The sequence below is a fragment of the Rhipicephalus microplus genome, chromosome 2 (genome assembly GCF_043290135.1).
Source record: "Rhipicephalus microplus isolate Deutch F79 chromosome 2, USDA_Rmic, whole genome shotgun sequence".
Classification (NCBI taxonomy): Eukaryota; Metazoa; Arthropoda; class Arachnida; order Ixodida; family Ixodidae; genus Rhipicephalus; species Rhipicephalus microplus.
The window spans coordinates 201,948,488-201,966,046 of record NC_134701.1 but is presented as its reverse complement, the minus strand read 5'-3'; the positions used below and the strand labels follow the sequence as shown (position 1 = coordinate 201,966,046).

At 45.0% G+C, this 17,559-nt stretch overlaps 1 protein-coding gene across 2 annotated transcripts in view; it reads left to right on the top strand.

Moving 5' to 3' along the window:
- LOC119169596 (cell adhesion molecule Dscam1-like) overlaps nucleotides 1–17,559 on the top strand; it is a 212,616-nt gene that overhangs the window by 159,322 nt on the left and 35,735 nt on the right. For both annotated transcript variants that reach the window (XR_012893883.1, XM_075887259.1), the window contains exons 10-11: nucleotides 1,494–1,655; nucleotides 5,362–5,652. Coding sequence is in view for 1 of the 2 variants with exons in the window: in XM_075887259.1 (XP_075743374.1) it covers nucleotides 1,494–1,655; nucleotides 5,362–5,652 (453 nt within the window). In the remaining variant the exon portion in view is untranslated. The remainder of the gene's footprint in view (nucleotides 1–1,493; nucleotides 1,656–5,361; nucleotides 5,653–17,559) is intronic.

Sequence of the window (17,559 nt, the reverse complement as noted above, 5' to 3'; positions counted from 1 at the left end):
ATATATATATATATATATATATATATATATATATATACTGTCTATGCCCAATTCCAACGCACATCTGGCTTACGCGACCCCAAAACAAAAATACGGCTATAGGGCTGTTTAAACGACTGTACCCGAATAAAACACGCATGCAATTTTCATGTCTATTTTAAGGTGCATAAGCGGAAAGCAAAGTTCAATGGCGAGGACCTAAAAATTTCCGCAAAGGCAGTCCGCAGTACTGAGTAATGGTTCATCGTTCTCCGTAGTATGTGTTCATCTCTCTTGTCGGAAGCACGCAAGACGTATGAAACGAGACGAATGTTCTAGCTAACTAGCTTTCGCAATTCCCTTATACGTACCGCCCCTAAAACATGAATTATTCAAAGAAAGGGTGCTCAGTTCGCTTTCCACTGCCAAAAGCTTACCTCAGCTCTCAATTTTTCAATATAAATGTGGGCTCTCTAAAGTTTATCAGGTTCCATAACATGGCGAAAAAGGACATTTTTCACGTCACCACGCCGGAAACTCCAAATTAGTTGCTCGAGTCAGAATTGTGCGCGCCTTCTTGCATTCAAAACAAGCTACTGCTTTTATTTCTTTTTTGTGTGCAATCGCTTAGTTATGTCGCAAGAATAATGCAAGTGAAATAGTTCTGAATTATCTAGATTCAAAGTGTTTAAATGCTCACGTGTCGCTATGTATAGCGAATAACAAGAAGCGCTCGTAGCACGTATGTGTTATTCTGTAAGTCTTCTTTTACGTGCTCTCAGCCCCCGATCAAAGCTCCCTCCCACCGTTCATCTTACGAGATGTACCAGTAGCGCGTTAACAAACAATTGTTTCTATTTACGAATCATTAAGCGACGAACGATAGCCCAAATTCTTCAAGGCAACAAACTTGCATCGGTGGTTATTCGCCAAAAAAGACATTGTGACTGTGAAGTGCGAGTTAGTGTGTTTACTATCCCTCTTCCTGTTTATCTCTTTCTTTCTCTTCCGGCTTCTAACTTTCAAACAGCCCTAACTGTTTTCCCGCAGTACCATTTTTTTAGACTAATCAACATCTCTGCCTTAACTCCGTCCTGTTTTTTCCTTCATTTTTCAGGAGACATAGTTCAACGATTGTGACACTCAGTTTCTTGTTTTTATTTCGGTGCGTGAACATGTATGTGCTCTCTTTCCAGTTCAAACTTTTATTTCTGATTATCATGTTTTGCCCTTGCCCTTTTCTCCGTGCAGAGTGGAAGACAGTATCCGAAATATCCCATTAAACTCTCATGCTTTCACATCTCATTTCTGCCTCAGTTTTTCTCTCTCCCAATCTCCCATCTTTGCGTTTCTATCGCATCCTTCTCCAGCAGTGTACGCAGGTTTTATGTTTTTTTATTTTAGCAGCTCCCATCCGGCATGTTCTCTCCGCATACGTACCAGATGTGTAATGTATTTCGCGACAAAGATAACAAAAGTGACTGTCGTTATTAATCACTTTCTCGCCCTCGCAGATGGCCGCTCGCTGCCGCAGAATCACCGCCAGCGTAGCTTCCCCAATGGAAGTCTGGTCGTGGCTGATGTACAGCGCAGCGCAGACGACGGATGGTACTCGTGCATTGCCAGGGACCCCCAGGGGAACACGGCAAAGGGGCAGCTCGCCGTGCACGTCATGAGTGAGTATACCCTACTTGTCCCAATACCTAACAGCGTTCACTGGGATATAGTCAACGTAAATAATGTTTGACCCTTAATTTAACTGGAGTGCATGACCCCACCGCAATGGCAAGACGCGACGGCATTTTACTAAGTTACTTTCGTGAGATGGGCGTTCAAATACATTTTATAGATATAAACTCCTGTATGTTTTATGTGTATATGGCTATGATGGTGGTGGTTATTTCTCAAAAATGGGGTCCTAGAGGACACCCGACTTAGCCATAAGTGTAAAGGGCTCCTCCCACGTCCAGGAGGTCCGCGAAGCAGCCGAGGGCACGGACTTTCGTCTCTACGTTGATATGGGCATGCAAACTTGAAACAGACCGATTGAGGGTGTGTGTTTGGGGGGGGGGGGGGGCCGTTGGCTTTACTGCCTATATCAATGAGTTTATTGTTTCGGTATTTATTTAGATCCCTATCTAAGAAAACGGATGCATGGTAGAGCGTCTAAGATATCTGTTAAATTACTTTCACATGTCCTTGAGTGGCCTAATAAAAGTGAAGATTCCTGTAAATGTGACAGAAGCAAAGTCACCCCTTGCTTGCAAACTAAATGTGATAGCAATATATTAGCGCAAATATATTGAGCTTTAGTCTTGTTTGAGAAGTTTGCATAAAGTTTAGCATTGCACTAGTGATATATGTCGCTGGTTGGCAAAGCATATTAGAGTTACAGCTATATACAGTAACTTTATATAGACTCTATTCAAGCCAAGGGACACTTTCGTAGACACTTGTAGGTTCCGCCACAGTATGGCTAAAGAGGATATTTTTAATAAACATCTCAATTTGGAAAGTTGCAAAAAACCGGCAGAAGCGCAAAGTGTGCATAAACTTTACTTTCGCACGAACGATATATGTCACTGTTCTGTAAAGTGGACTAGAGCATAGAGTTTCCTATAATACACTCAAGGGAACTCTGGCGCTAGTGTCTATGGCACATGACGCACGGCGCTTCAGCGAGCATGGGAATGATGGGCAGCACACACATTTGTCTAATTTTTGTACTTCTGGCCTGCTTCTGGCTCCATGTGTGTTCGTGTGACTTGGTGCTGTTTTTTCACGAAAATAAATAAGAAGATGTTCTGTTTTGCCCTTCACAACCTTATTTTTTTAGGCTTACCATTTTGGATGAGGTCACAAAGTTCAAAAGGGTTTGTTCTTTTGTTCAAAACAAAACCGTTAACCAGCAGTAAACAAAGCCGCAAGTATGATTCACCACTCGCAACTACGAAGACTAGGCAAATGTGTGTACTACCCACCATTCCCATGGTCGCTGAACGATCACAGTGCCAGAGTCCCCTCTAGTTAATCGTGGGAAACTCTGTGGATTAGAGTTGCTGCATATAGATATGTACGATAACTCTAAAGTGGATATACTACAGCTAATCGACATTAACGTCGACAATGGTAGGCCCTGGTCGGGCGAAAGGGTGAACGTGCCGTGTGAGCAAATGAGAAAAAAAAACATGCTCACCGGCTTTCTACAGATGTTTACATTCTAGTATTAAACGTAAGCTCCACCTTCAGCCATCGTTATACTATCTGCAAAGGACTCACGTTGTGTGTTTTAAAAAAGTCGGTAACGATTTAGAGTACTAGGTACTCTATTATGGGAGAGCGTGAAGCCGTCCCGGGAAGAGCAGAAATCGGTTGTATTCGATCTCACTTTCTCATTTAAATGACGTCAGCCACCGATCAAGTATTTACGGTAGGTGATTTTTTTATACAGACACATATTCGCGAAGCTAGTTATTGGCCGAAAACTTGAACTTGCTGCCAAACTTCAGCAAAGGTCATGATATTACTGGTCAAAGCCAAAAAATTGTTTTAAATACGGAGGACAAACTTTCAATTCATAGCATGCGCAGTGCTCTCACTGCCAGCGAAAACGTAATTATTTTAGAATGTAAACTAGCAAGAACAAATCCTTTTCCCAGGAAAATGGCGCACCTTTGTATTCATTCTGAAGTTGCTGCGGATTGTTCTCCTCCTGTCAATATATATTTTGTACGCTAGTATGCTCATGCAGAGAGAGAGAGAGAGAGAGAGAGAGAGAGAGTGTGTGTATGTGTGTGTGTGTGTGTGTGTGTGTGTGTGTGTGTGTGTGTGTGTGTGTGTGTGTGTGTGTGTGTGTGTGTGTGTGTGTGTGTGTGTGTGTGTGTGCGTGCGTGCGTGCGTGCGTGCGTGCGTGCGTGCGTGCGTGCGTGCGTGCGTGAAAGCACACACATGGGTCATAGAGTGAGAGAGAGAGAGAGAGAAATAGAAGGAGAGCTACGGATTACTGAGACGTGCGACATGAGAATGAATGATAATGCGTTGGTTACTCCCACGATCATCTGCCAACGCGTCATTCGAGTTCATTCTCTCCACTCGCAACTGAGCAATAAAGGCGAAATCGGCCAATGTTCGCTCAAGCACGTCGTCGGGTGCTAAGGGAAAGTCGATAAAAAAAAAAAGACGAGGAAGAACGAACATCGTAGCTCAAGCGACGTCCGCGTCGAAGCGCGGGCCATTTGTCATCTCGGCACTTCCACACGTCTTTACACGCCACAGCGTCCAGTAATGGTCAGACTCACGGTCAAATGAGCGTCCCTTTTCCGCGGCCTAAGCCGCTTTCCCGAGTTTCGCGCGGGAAAATGACCTGACGCTCTCACTGGTAGTAGTGAAGGCTCCGCGCTGTTGAGCTTTCATCGCGCTAGTCAACAAAGCGCGTCAAATGTCTACATAGTTTCTATATGTAGTCGTCGATTACTAATAGAAACTGTGTTTCACGTATGACGGCCAGACGACAGAACTGTGGCGTTGGTTTTGTTCTTCGGTAATTGAAATAGCGTGACCTGTTTCACGCTATGACAGTTTCTTGCACGTCGCCGCTTACGAAGGTCGTCAGGGCCATTGTATAGGCTGTGTGCTTCAATACGCAAAGCTATGTCGCGAGTAGTTTTGCCTATGCATAGCCTTGCACTTAAGCACCCACGCATGCGCAAGTGGCGCTGCACTACTAGTACACACTGAAGCGCTTTGAGAACGTAGATACTTCGTCCCACTCAGATTTGAGCACGCCACCTAGCTGACAATGCGTGCCGAGCTGCGCGCGCGATGATATCGAGCAACGTTCGATCATTCGCTTGACCAGACTGTAACACGCGCCTATTTTGTAATGCCTCAGTCTCGTATCACTTAAGGGAGGAGTAAAATTAGTCTACGTGTAGCAGCTATTTAGCCTAGTATCCAAATTCAGATCAAACACTGTAAAATAAAATCAACGGTTCAACAATGGACGGAAATTTCAACGGTTCTCATGCTTGATATTGAGCAATGAGTGGGTGCGAGAGCTTTACACATGTGCGGGCGAACCAGCATTTCTCCGAGGCTCAGCAAAAAGTTTTGCTGCGTCCAGCGCGTGGGTGTGTCTGTGTGTCCAGTGTGTGAGTGTGTAATTTAGACTTTCGTTTTATAACGGTGCATTCATCAAGCTCATTCCGCAAATACATTGATGTGAGAGAACCAGCATGCGGCAGTCGACTAGCAATAACCTTCATTTATTCTTGGTAACACGACGAGGTCTTCCGGGTTCTCTCACTGCCAGCACTTATAGGTTGTGTAGCTTGACGTAAAGTCTTTCTTTTGTGCAAGCGTGGCCTTCTCGTGCACTTGCAGCGCCACCGGTCGTAAACCCGTTCAGCTTCGCCGATGACCTGATCGAGGGCAAGCGTGCCGGTGCCGCCTGCATTGTCTCGGACGGCGACTTGCCCATCACCATTCAGTGGCTGAAGGACGGAATCCCCGTCGAGCACCAGCGGGAATTGGGGGCGTCCGTTGCCGACGCGAACGACTACACCTCGTTCCTATCGTTCACGGGGGTGCGCCAACTACATTCGGGCAACTACACTTGCGTCGCCTCGAACCCTGCCGCGTCGGCAAACTACACCGCCCCCATGGTCGTTCAAGGTGAGTGCATACCTGCGTGTGCCATACTACTTCACATTGTTTTCTTTATACCTTTATTGGCGTTGTTGATTAAATAGCTGTGTCTTGGTTTACTAGCGAAGCACAGCGATGAAGTTCTAATGTTCTCTATATTGGCATAATGTTTCTCGCACATATCGGTGACAGCCTTTACACTGCTTAAGAAGTGAATGCGGCGTATTATTCAAAAAGAAATGATTGAAGGAGGCGCACTAGAGTATTTTAATTTGGACTCTTTGGTAAGTTTGGATGTAGAGTGGTTGCAGCTAAATTTGAACGTATAGACGGAAGAAAGACACTCGAAGGCAGTGATGACACAAGAAGTTGCACTTTTGTGTGTTTCCCCTATCTTTTATGTTAAGTTGAAACCGCGTTATCGAATTTACTAAAAAACGAGAATTTTTTCAACGTACTGCAAAATTTCTTATAAAACGATGAAAAAAAATTACCATATTTTCATTGTGAATATGGGCGTGAGCTACATGAGGCTGCTTCACGATAATGCAAGAAAATGCGTTATTACGAAAATACGCCAACGCGCGAGGGTCTTTATAAGTTTTTATTCTTCTACAGTCTGGAGGGCGGCCGGTTTAATTCATGGTTGGGTTGTAGGTGGAAGAGTACGGTATTGATGTAAACCGTGATTAAGCGTTTTTGTACGCAGCTGTTTGCACTAGTAGAACACCGGGAAACTTCTAGTTGCCTTGCCCCTAAGTTGCCTTGTCCCTAATCGATCGATATCGCGTTCAGCGTGCTTCGAAGCATCCTCTACGAAGCGTCGACATGACACTTTTTTTTACGTTCGACTGCATTGATTGTCGCCAGCTTTATGGATAGAAAGATCGCGGCGTATCCACGAAACGAATGATACTGAGTGGTCGAAACAGTGGCATCTTTCGGTGTTATTCGTTTTGCCGTAAATCGCCCATGACATTGACCGCTCCCTCTTGTATATGTACAGCTATATATAATGTTTGTTGGTCATAACTGGTATATTGTATGGGGTTGTAAATTCGGTTTTGCCTTCATTATTACTGCATTTTAGTATGGGATGTAGCCTGAAGCTGGCAAAGATGAGGTCTGTGGACGTTTCCTTGGTGGTTGTCAAGTGGTTGTTTTCAGTCATACCAAATGCATGGCAGAGCATCTGGAGACAAGCCAGTCGTTGTCCTTGATCATCATTGTCATCATCTTTATCGTCAGCGGCGTCATGCTCATGATGTATAGTGGTTACTTTGCATGTGCTGTGCAGTGTTGGCGTGGAGAGAATGTGTGGTCTTAAACACGCATGCAGTTCACCATCATCAGCATCATAGTCGTCGTGATCAGCTATACGGCAAACGCCAACGCCGCTGGTGGACAAGCCTCGACCTTAACGAGCTTCACCCATGAAACAACGAGGGTGTTGAAATAGGCTTGTTGGTCAGTAATCGCAGAAGGGTTATTACGTTGGCAGAGCAACAAAGCGTAGAAACAAGACCACCAAAGGATGAGACGAGTGCCTATCTCATCATCTTGCTTTCTTCTTGTGCCCATGTTTTATTGCGTTATACAAATAACAGTGCTACGGTGCGGAGAACAAACGGAGAGGTGGCGCTATTATGCGACTGCCAATGGCCATAACAATTGGAGCTGAGAAGATAATGGTAAAGGGCATGATGGTTGCGACTGCTAGGAATTAGGAGTGAAAGCATGCTATGGCAAGCGGTAGCTTCTGCTCAATCTGCGCGGCGTCTTCCTATTCACACCACTCTCTCTGAAATGCAAGCGGCAAAGTGCCCTAGCGTGAGAAGAAGGCCAACTCACTCGTGCTATGCAATTGCGGAATTTACTTCCGGATCCAACTGTACTTGGAAAAAAAATCCTGATAAATTTCATGTGCTCATCATTTTGCATTACTCTGCATGAACTTGTCAAAATGTAACTTTTTGTCTATTTTTTCTGGTTATGTATCTTTTATTAGGTTCTCTTTATTATTTGTTATGTGTTTTGGCTCATTCCTCCTCTTATATCTTTTATTTGAACTTCCTGCACGATTTACAAGATGTATCATTTCATGTTCTCTGTAATCTGTTGTTTTGATTCTACATGCGCTGATGTACCCTTCTGCTCCCTTTTTACGCCATTAGCCATTATTTTACTGTGTTGTAAAGCTATGTGCGTACTTTTATTTATTTCAATCTGTATAATAATAGATACTCACTATATGCGACAATTTGTTTTTGTGATGCCCCCTTTACCCTTTGCTTCTAACGAGGCCTGTGGGACTTTTGAAATACATGAATGAATTCATGACGATTATGATTATAGCTTTGCTAACGCGTAACCGCATAACAAAAAGCACAACACCTCCTCCGTAAAAATGCTTTACATTCTTAAATCTTTGATGCACGCTCAAACATGCTAATGATTCAAGACGCTGTTGCTTCAGAAATCAGCAGTACCAGTTGTGAAACTCGATGGAGTTAAGTTAAGCTTGAAGGAAACGCGCGCGCTGTGTTTATACTCCGCCTAGGCCATGCTGCCGTCACACAAACGGCACCACACATTCGTTTGCACCCCTCTGTACTTATCCGCTGGAGACTACTCATTTTTCTGTCGCTATTGCTTCTCCGTTTTCTGGCGCTGGGTTGCCTTATTCAACATGCAGAAACTTCGGGCAGCTCGCTTCATTCCGCTCATCCAGGAGCGAATAATAAAAGCTGGCATCCAACGATGGCCTGCTAGCGTGAGACGGTGCTTATTTTTCACAGCAGCCGTAAAGTTAGCCGCCACCACGCGTTTTCTCCCGCTCTTTCTCGCTTCTGTTATTCCTAATGCCCAGTCCGTGCCCGTCGACGCGGCATCCGAAAGCGAGCCCAAGTTTCGTGCCACCCTACAACTTTAATTCCGAGCACCGTTTGCTAATGCAAGAGACCACGACGTTTTGTGTATATGTGTGGTATTATATATTGAACGCCTTGGGTGGTGCATCCGCTATTGTTCGTTCATGCCAACTCTCGAAAATACTTTTGGGTGCATTCCCTTGTGCAGGACTAATTTTTCATGGATACGAAAATCTACTACGTAATTTTTTTTTTGCTTTCTGATAAATATTCGTTTTACCCGTTAAAATATTTCCATGGCCCATAACCTCAATACCCCGGCGCGAAAGAATAAATGAGCATATGCAGACGAGTCCAATGTTAAAGGGAATGCTTGTGTGCATGGTGTGCTAAGATTTTACTCCCTTGCAAAAGCATACTTGCTTATATTTGCGCAAGACTACCGCTAACTGACAGTCTTCACTTCATTTGACAGGGTGATGCCGTGCATAAACATTGTTCACTTATACTGTACTTGCTGATAGAGGGCCAATGGGGCTCATTGTATTGCTCCCTTTAACAGTGGACGTTGCTTTACATATTTAGAAACAAATATTCTCAAGAACAACGTATGTTTAGCAGGCAAATGTTATGTTAGACGGTTAACAATGCTAAACGCCTATAATAAAAATTTTAACACAGAAATGTCAGGCACTAGCGACACGTTATTCCTATATCACGCTGTTGAAGCATATAAATCTCTAAATTGTTCACGTTGTCCATTTAATGCAATCAATAGTGATGATACATCGCCCACGGGTCTCAAAATGATGTCCAAGCGGCTGGCCCACAAAGGCTGCTACCGTGGAGAAGATAGAGACGAGGTTTAGTGGGTGGAGGGGGGGGAGGGGGGGGAGGTCCTGCACAAGTTTTTGGCAATTGTTCTCAATTTAAAAAAACAAGTGCTAAAAATGCACACACTCAGAGAGTGTCTGAGTGTGTGTATTTTTAGCGCTTTTTTCATCCTGAACCTTTACCAACACGTCCAACTGGCAGTCATCTTTAAAAAAAAACAGTTTTCATATCTTGTATGTCGGCCATTTCCGACAAAGATATGGCTCCAGAATTTCAACATGTTGGTACCGATCTCTAAAATGACTACAATTTAGACGCCAATGTTGTAATAAAGTTTCTGTTTTATGGTTATGTTTGAACACACGGTGACCACCTGGGGTGCCTCACGAAGCAATGTTTAAGATCAGTCATGCGTCTATAGCTCACAAGTATACTTATTCAGAAAATCAAAAAGAATGTGGTCCAAAAACAATCATGAGCAGAACGTGGGCCACTAGCGAAAGGCGCGCGGGTGCCATGCGCCCGGCGGGCCGCGTGTTTTAGATGCCTGTTATAGCCGAATACAACTTAAGAAGTCAGGGGAGGCGCCGTACGGATTACCGAACTTTGGCATCCAATTCCCCCCACGACTAAAGAAGTAGTCGAGTTCGTGCACTCGACATCGTTCTGCGAAGGCGGAATAAATGACTCTCCTGCTCGTGACATCAGACTGGCAAACGCACTCATTGATGCAGACCTGTGTGTATCCGCCTTTGAGGAGAAAATGGCGCATACTTCTGAAGTTGTAGGCGATTGTACTTATAGATCAACTGACGTCGAGCGTATCGTTTCCGTTCCACTATTTCGCACCGGACCTCCGTACTCCAATTTCTGAAGATATGGGTGCGCGTTGCCACGCGTATACGCCATTAAAAGGCTTTTATATGCGAAGCAGCTGATGGCTGAGTTCAATTTTGTTTGTAGGACCACCCTTACTAGGCATGCCCAACAGCACGCCCAAGTACTACCAGAATGCGTGCATGTGCTAGTGCGTTCGGGCCGTGTAAGGGGATGCGTCAGACGCTGTGGCCTCTTCCCTTTACACTCTCTCAGCAATCACGTGATTGACGTCGTGGAACGAGGTTCCGCAGACACGCGATGAACGCAGGTGCTTCCACGTGGTGTTCTCTAAGAGACGAATAACTGCAACAGAAACTACGGTGAATTCGTGCTGTGCTCCACTTACAAGGATTACAGAGACGCGTTTACATCAACCAAAGCAAGGTGCCCGTGATGAACGCAACTTTAAGCAGACCCATGCTCTGGTTTGTTTGCTACTCATGGTTCCCTTTAGTGGGAGACTAATTTTTTTAGGGGTGAGGCTCCTTAACCTCTTCTAGTCTGAATTTAGTGTACGACATAAAAAAATCCTTTCGCTGTGGCTTTTTATGATCTGGTTATGAAGAAGTTACACAACAACTTTTATACATGTAGAGGTATTAGGAAAAACGTTACGGCTATGTCGCGAAAACGCGAGAACAGGTCGTAATGGATCAGAAAATGTTTATTTTCGAACATACTTCAGCGCTCAGTTCTTTGAGCTCAGAACACTTGTAGGTCAGTTCCTGTGAAAAGAAATGAAACATTTTGAGCTTTTGTTTATACAAAGATGAACTTTGCGCTTTGCGCAGAAAGAAACAGGTTGGCCTTTGCAGCCAGGCATTTTGAAACGTTGTCGTTGCTGCGACACTTCAGGCCAGTGGCCAACATTCTCATGACGGACTTGAGCATTAGGTGTTGGAGCTGTTGGGCCTCTTCTTTTCTTCCTTTTAAGCTCTGCTTCCACAGAAAGAGACGGCCGGCTCCTCTTCTTCACCATGTCCTTGTTCTCATTACAAAGGCAGCTGGCTAGAGAAGCCTTGAATGCTAAAAGATCTAGTTGCTCTTTTTTGGCGATTGATAGAGCATCACAATCCCTTCGGTAGAGAAGCGAGCTGTTCACAACAGCCATATAAACAAAATGAAAAAGAAATCTCAGGCGGATTTTTTTTTTTTGACTTCAGAAAAATTCTGTAGTATGCCATGAGCCCATCTAGGAGGTCTACTCCACCGATAAAGGTGGTGTATGTCTTCACAATAGCAGGCTGCTGAATTTTGCACCTTTCTTTCTTCTTGCGGTCGTACCGCTGGCAGCTTCCTAGGGGCTCGGCACTACCGAATGTTCTGGCTATATTCACTCCTCGGCTGTCGTACCACTTCACAACTCGGACTTCAACCCCATCAACAGTAGCCTCCCGCTCCACGTGGCTTCCTCTTCCATCCTTCTTCATTTCTGCATCGCTGGGCAGTTGGCATCCAGAAATCCTGTTTGCCCGCGCAGTTCAAAAGGCTGGAACACCGCGCTGATGCGAACTTACAGGCAGTTTTATGGATGTGAACCAGTTGTCAAAAAACAACAAGTAGTTCTTGTTCTCTAGGATGGAGCGCGAAAGCTCGAGCACAACATTAGAGCTCGCTCCAAGATCAGGTAAACCAGGAACGGGGCGGATGTTACTTGTGTAAATGTAGAAGTCGTAGACAACTCCGTGGGTGTCACAAAGTACAAAAATCTTGTAGCCCCACTTGTGAGGCTAGCTCATCTGGAGGGTCTGGAAGACTGTCTTCCCATTGAGGTTGGCATGTCCGCGCATGATTCATTCGCTTCCACAGGAAACTTCTTGCACTTGACGTGGACGGCTCCTGTGTTTTATCTTCGTCATCTGCAAAAAAAATAAAAAAAATAAAACTACTGCGACGTTGGCATACTACATTGGAGAAGCCATACAACCTTGGCTTGAAAAAAAAAGCAAAGATGCGCCAACGCAATACAACACGAAGGAACGCCGACGGCGTTTCACATTGCAGCCGCACGCAACTCGCCCATCAACAACAGCAAGAAAACAAGAAAGCGCATCACGTGGTTCATACTCCACAAGACCTTGCGAATGTGCCAGGCAAAAAAAAAGAGTCAAGGTTGCATACTTGTGTCACTTCCAGACTGCCCAGATTGATCTGCTGGGGCATGCAGCGTCTTCTGTGTCAGGGCTGTAATTGGAGTCGCTGTCGCTGAGGCAGCTATCTTCGCTGTCTTCAACGGGTGGAACCCTGATCCCGTAAAACCTTCTAGAGTGCATCATAGTGAATAGCATTGAATAACTGAAGAAAAAAACCAATTACTCAGTCTTTGACCATAACCCAAGGAAGATGTAGTTGCGCGCAAACAGGGACGCTACAACTTGATGCGAAAATGCGACAAAGACACGAGTGATTGAAAAAAAATACCAATCTAAAATTTTAACCTTCAGAAATAAGTCACTGACGAAAAGCATTATAAGTGGGAAAACGAATTACTACTTCTGTGACCACATCTCAAGGAAGATGAAGTTGTGCACAAATCCGAACGCTAGAGCCTGATGATGTGAAAACGCGACAAAGCGACGCACGATTGAAAACACAACTAATCTTCAAAAACAAATAATTTACGCGATCTCCGTGTATTAGTCAACCAAGCGCCCACTACAACACATTTTTTAGATTGGAAACATTTACATACCTTGAAAGGAGACGGATGTCAATGGATGGACACTGAGGAATGTTGTGCGTCGGCATCAACCGAAGAAATGGCAGCTGTCAACTCTTTACTGAATAGAGGGTAAATGGCACTGCTTTTTCTATATGTTGCCAGACATCTGTAGATTACCTTTAAGCACAGCAGTGGCGCCTACAGATGCTTTCTTCTGGTTGTGCGGCTTAAAACAGGTAAGATGCGAAATCGCGACAACAGGTCATAAAAGGTTAAGCCGTGGGTCGTGCGTCCGCGATGTATGTAGTTGTTGTTGTTGTTGTAGTGCGTCGTAGCAGTAGGTAACCACCTCCATGGCCACACTAGAAGAGGGACACGCGCGCACTCATGGTAATTGAGGAGGAAACGAGTGCACGTTGATCACGAATAAAAAGATAGTCGTTTCTGATGAAATAAGCTCCAGAGACAAAAAATGGTGACTTAATCTGCCATAATATTTGCCTTGAGATTGATGCTTCTTAAAAAAAGTAGTATCACAAGGACGCACTTTGAGCACTATCTGACCAGAAAGGGTTGCCACGTTAAACTCGCCAAGCGTAACCTTCTTGGTTTTAGCAAAGTTGGGCCGCAGTGCCCTGAACTAGCGGTTGTGAAGGGTGGGAACTAAACATGAAGCACAGGAAACACAGGCCATACGAAAGTGTGCGAGTGCCACTCCTCTAGTCCGGCCGTGCCACCTCTAGTCCAGTCCTTCGAATGTGCGCTGAATGGTGGTATTTTCATATGATGAATATATGATGAAAAGATGCGAGAGACAGGCAGATGCTCGGCCAGACAGAGCATGGACGAATGGACGCATGAATGAACAGACGCACGTATGGACGGATGCACGAACGAATGGATGGACGCATGGAGGAACGCACACATGAACGCGCAGACTGACGCACAGATGGACGGACGCATGGACGTTGACACAGATGGACGCACGGACGAAGGGAAGCAAGAACGAACGGACGGGCAGAAGCGCTGACGGACTGGTGAACGCTTCGCCCCACTCATCATCATGCACTGCGTAAATATGCTGTGATTTTTTCTCGTTTTCTTCATTGTATTTTATTTCATGCCTCAGTGTACTGCTGTCGTAACCACAAGAGAGTCCATGAATTGGATCTTGGTCGCTCCGGTTGCATTTGAATGGAAGTGAAATGCTAGACGCCTCTGTGCTGTGCGACGCACGTTCACGTTAAAAAAACACGTGATGGGCGAAATTTCCGCACCTTAGCGCTATGACATTCTTCACATTAATTTGTTGTGGTCTTGAGTCCTAACAACACAGAATTTTTTTTTTGTAATAAATGTGAAGCAGCTCTTTGACGGGCCCATGTAACGCTGTTCCTCCGTACGAATGGACCGCACGCCGCAGGTGTTGGCGTGGTGCCAAATAGGTCACGCCGCTGCTGTGCGTCGACGTCACGCTCCCCTCGCAGTCCGCGCTGACTTCACTCACTTCCTCGCCTGCCGCGCGCTCACCGCATCGCCTGCATCTGCCGCCTCGTCCGTTTCCCCACAACACCTGCCGCGACCACCACTCGCTACACCGCTGGCTCTTCGGTTCACGCGCAATTAGCCTGACGCGCGCCTAACGTACGCGTTTAAACATGTCTGTACGTGTCACCTACAAGACTTACGCCAGCCATCGCTTCAAACGAATCTTCCAGTACTTACGGCAGCTGCCACGTTAGCGTCATTCAACCCGTGGCGCCACCCGAGCGCAACGCTGCTTCTCTGCATCCCCTTATGGTTCCATGCGGGAAGATGGTTCAAGTTTTTTTATTATCACCCTCTTTAATAATATTAAAGACAAGAGCCGTTGTTGGGGACCTTCAGTGCAAACATTTTGGTCTTTCTGTCTGTCTGTACATTTGTCCGTTCGTCCGCCCTCAACGGTACCGTAAAAGGCACCAGACGGTACCCTAAACGGCTGACCCCACTTGCGGCACCCACCAATATTGCTCAAAAATCAGCGTTCATACTTTTAAAGTCATATTATTATTATTACTATTAATATTATTACATATATTATTATTAATGTTAATATTATTATTATTATACTAGAAGAGCCCAAGGGCTGAGGAAGCCCGTGTATTTTTCTTGCTTTTTTAAGCGACACTAGAGAGAAAAACATTTTTTTTTCTCGTAATAATTAAGTGCAGCTTCACGGTCTCGAAAACGTTACTTTTACCACGAGATGATATTGGGAAACTAAAATGTGCGCGAAAAAAAAAATGCGGTTGAAAACGCCATGAAACACTGCAATGACATAGAACTTGAAAGCGTCTACTGGACCCTATACGTAGCTTCCAATTGATAAAAATTAGGTACATTGCCGTCTGTGGGCGCCATAGACCTGTCATATTATAGGTTTCCGGCGAATTTCGTTAGGTCAATGTTGCAAAAATAATAACATGTTGCAGTTGGCAACGTCACGGGCGCCAATTTCGGCGCGAAATTTAAAAAAAACTGGCGACTTCCACATTTATTTTCTCCACTAATAGTGATAATATGATAGCGAAACTTGTGACACTAGAGTTTTCATAGTGCAGCTTATCAATCTAAACCGAGTCAATGTTTCACTCTAGTGTTCCTTTAGGTTGACCAGTAATTATTCGACCGTGCAACATTGCGCGACAACGTGGAAGGTACCTTCGTGTTGTAGAAACGTGCCACAGGAATCGAATCTATCCTGAACGTCTGGGTATAGCTCTTTTTTAGGACTACATGTTAAACAAGCTGTAATCTAGAATTGCTAACTAATTGTAGGCTTATTCAGTACACTTACACACGCACGCACTCCAACATACACACTAATTCAAGGGTGAGTAAGGGGTTCGCTATTTAATGTATGCAAGTGGGGGCGTGTGCATATGCGAGTACTCTAATATATAATTCTCATTACTATGTCCACATTTGCGGGTTCTTTTTTTAATGTGCCCCAAACGCCACTGTACGCCTGAAATCACGCTTCTTTCATGTTATAGATGTCGGAACAATAAACATGCTGTGCTTTTGCCCCGCCGCGGTGGTCTAGTGGCTAAGGTACTCACTCGGCTGCTGACCCGCAGGTCGCGGGATCGAATCCCGGCTGCGGCGGCTGCATTTCCTATGAAAGCGGAAATGTTGTAGGCCCGTGTGCTCCGATTTGGGCACAGGTTAAAGAACCCAAGGTGGTCGAAATTTCCGGAGCCCTCCACTACGGCGTCTCTCATAATCATATGGTAGTTTTGGGACGTTAAACCCCACATATCAATCATCAATCAATCAATGCTGTGCTTTTGGGGATTTCATGTGCAAGCTGTAGTGTAGAAATATGTAAATCTCGAGAGGTGTCATTTGCGAATTAGGGAATTTCTGTCGCACTTTCTGGGTGTCTTGTAAGCACATCGCAAAATCTTGACGTCAGCAAGTATTACCGTTAAGCCCATATGTGCGTTTAAAATTGCATCCAGATCTAAACACTATTGTCGTGAATACACGATAAAACAAAGTAAACTTGTGTGCGAAAATAAAGACAAGGACACAGAAAAAAATTGGACAGGAAAAAGCGCTAACTTTCAACTGAATTTTATTATTCGTCAACCTTCAAAAACTTGCGCTCACGAAAGAACAAAGCCACGTGGTCACATGGTCCAAACCAAACGGCTTACAAGATGCCGCACAGAAACTTACGCTCACTATCAAATAAGGATATTGCCGTGTCGCCAACACAAGCACCTTTTCTGTGTCCTTGGCTTTACTTGCGCACATCAGCTTTCCTTGAAATATGAACCGACTCGTTCAGCTGCAAGATTTACCCGATATAAGTTCGGTCTAACTCGTTCAGCTTCTGTTAGAAATCTTTCCAGTGACGTATAGTTTCAGAAGTGGCAGCTTAACTAAACAAACGCTTGTATCTTTAACCTAACCTAACTCGCCGCCTGTTCATGTTCCTCAACCAAACTCTTCGGGAGCTGTTTCTCAATGCGAACAACAGCGCACTGCACAAAACTACGGCGTCAACGCTGGCTCAAAGTGACGTGGTCGTGTCTGCTTCCCGCCCAGCGCGCACTCACGCGAGCGTGGAAGGCCTCAGGAATTATGCAGCGGCTTGCTGGCCAAACGGTCGACTCCAATGTCGGGCTGCACAGTAAAGCTTATGCCAGTTGTTTGCGAACCTCGGGCTCGAGTCCTCGAATCCTCGCTAGGCCGGCTTTAGTGTTGCTGGTCATTTTATGCTCATCCCGGTGCGACGGGTGTGCAAGCGGAATTTCTGCGCCAGCGAGCAGCCCACGGGCAATAGCTGCTCGACTGAAGGCTTCGTATTTCCAAGTGCGAGATATGTGCGGCTGCTTCGAAAAGTTTACGAGTTGCGCATTCTAACGCGATCGTTCTAAAATCTTCTGGTTTTCTTTCCAGTCTCTTAATGTCTTAAACGTGCTTTCCTCTTCTTGTCTTGTTTTTTTCTTTATGAACAACTCACGACTTTCTTTTTTTTAAGTGTCCTTCTTGTCGTCATTTATATGCGAAAAGTGGCCTTTTTTGTCTGTCCGCTTTCAGTTTTCTCTTTCATTTCGAATCCTCGAACTTTTCCGCAATGTTCTACAATACTAATTAAGCTCTTTATTAGGAACTACCAATAGCGCCATCTAATCA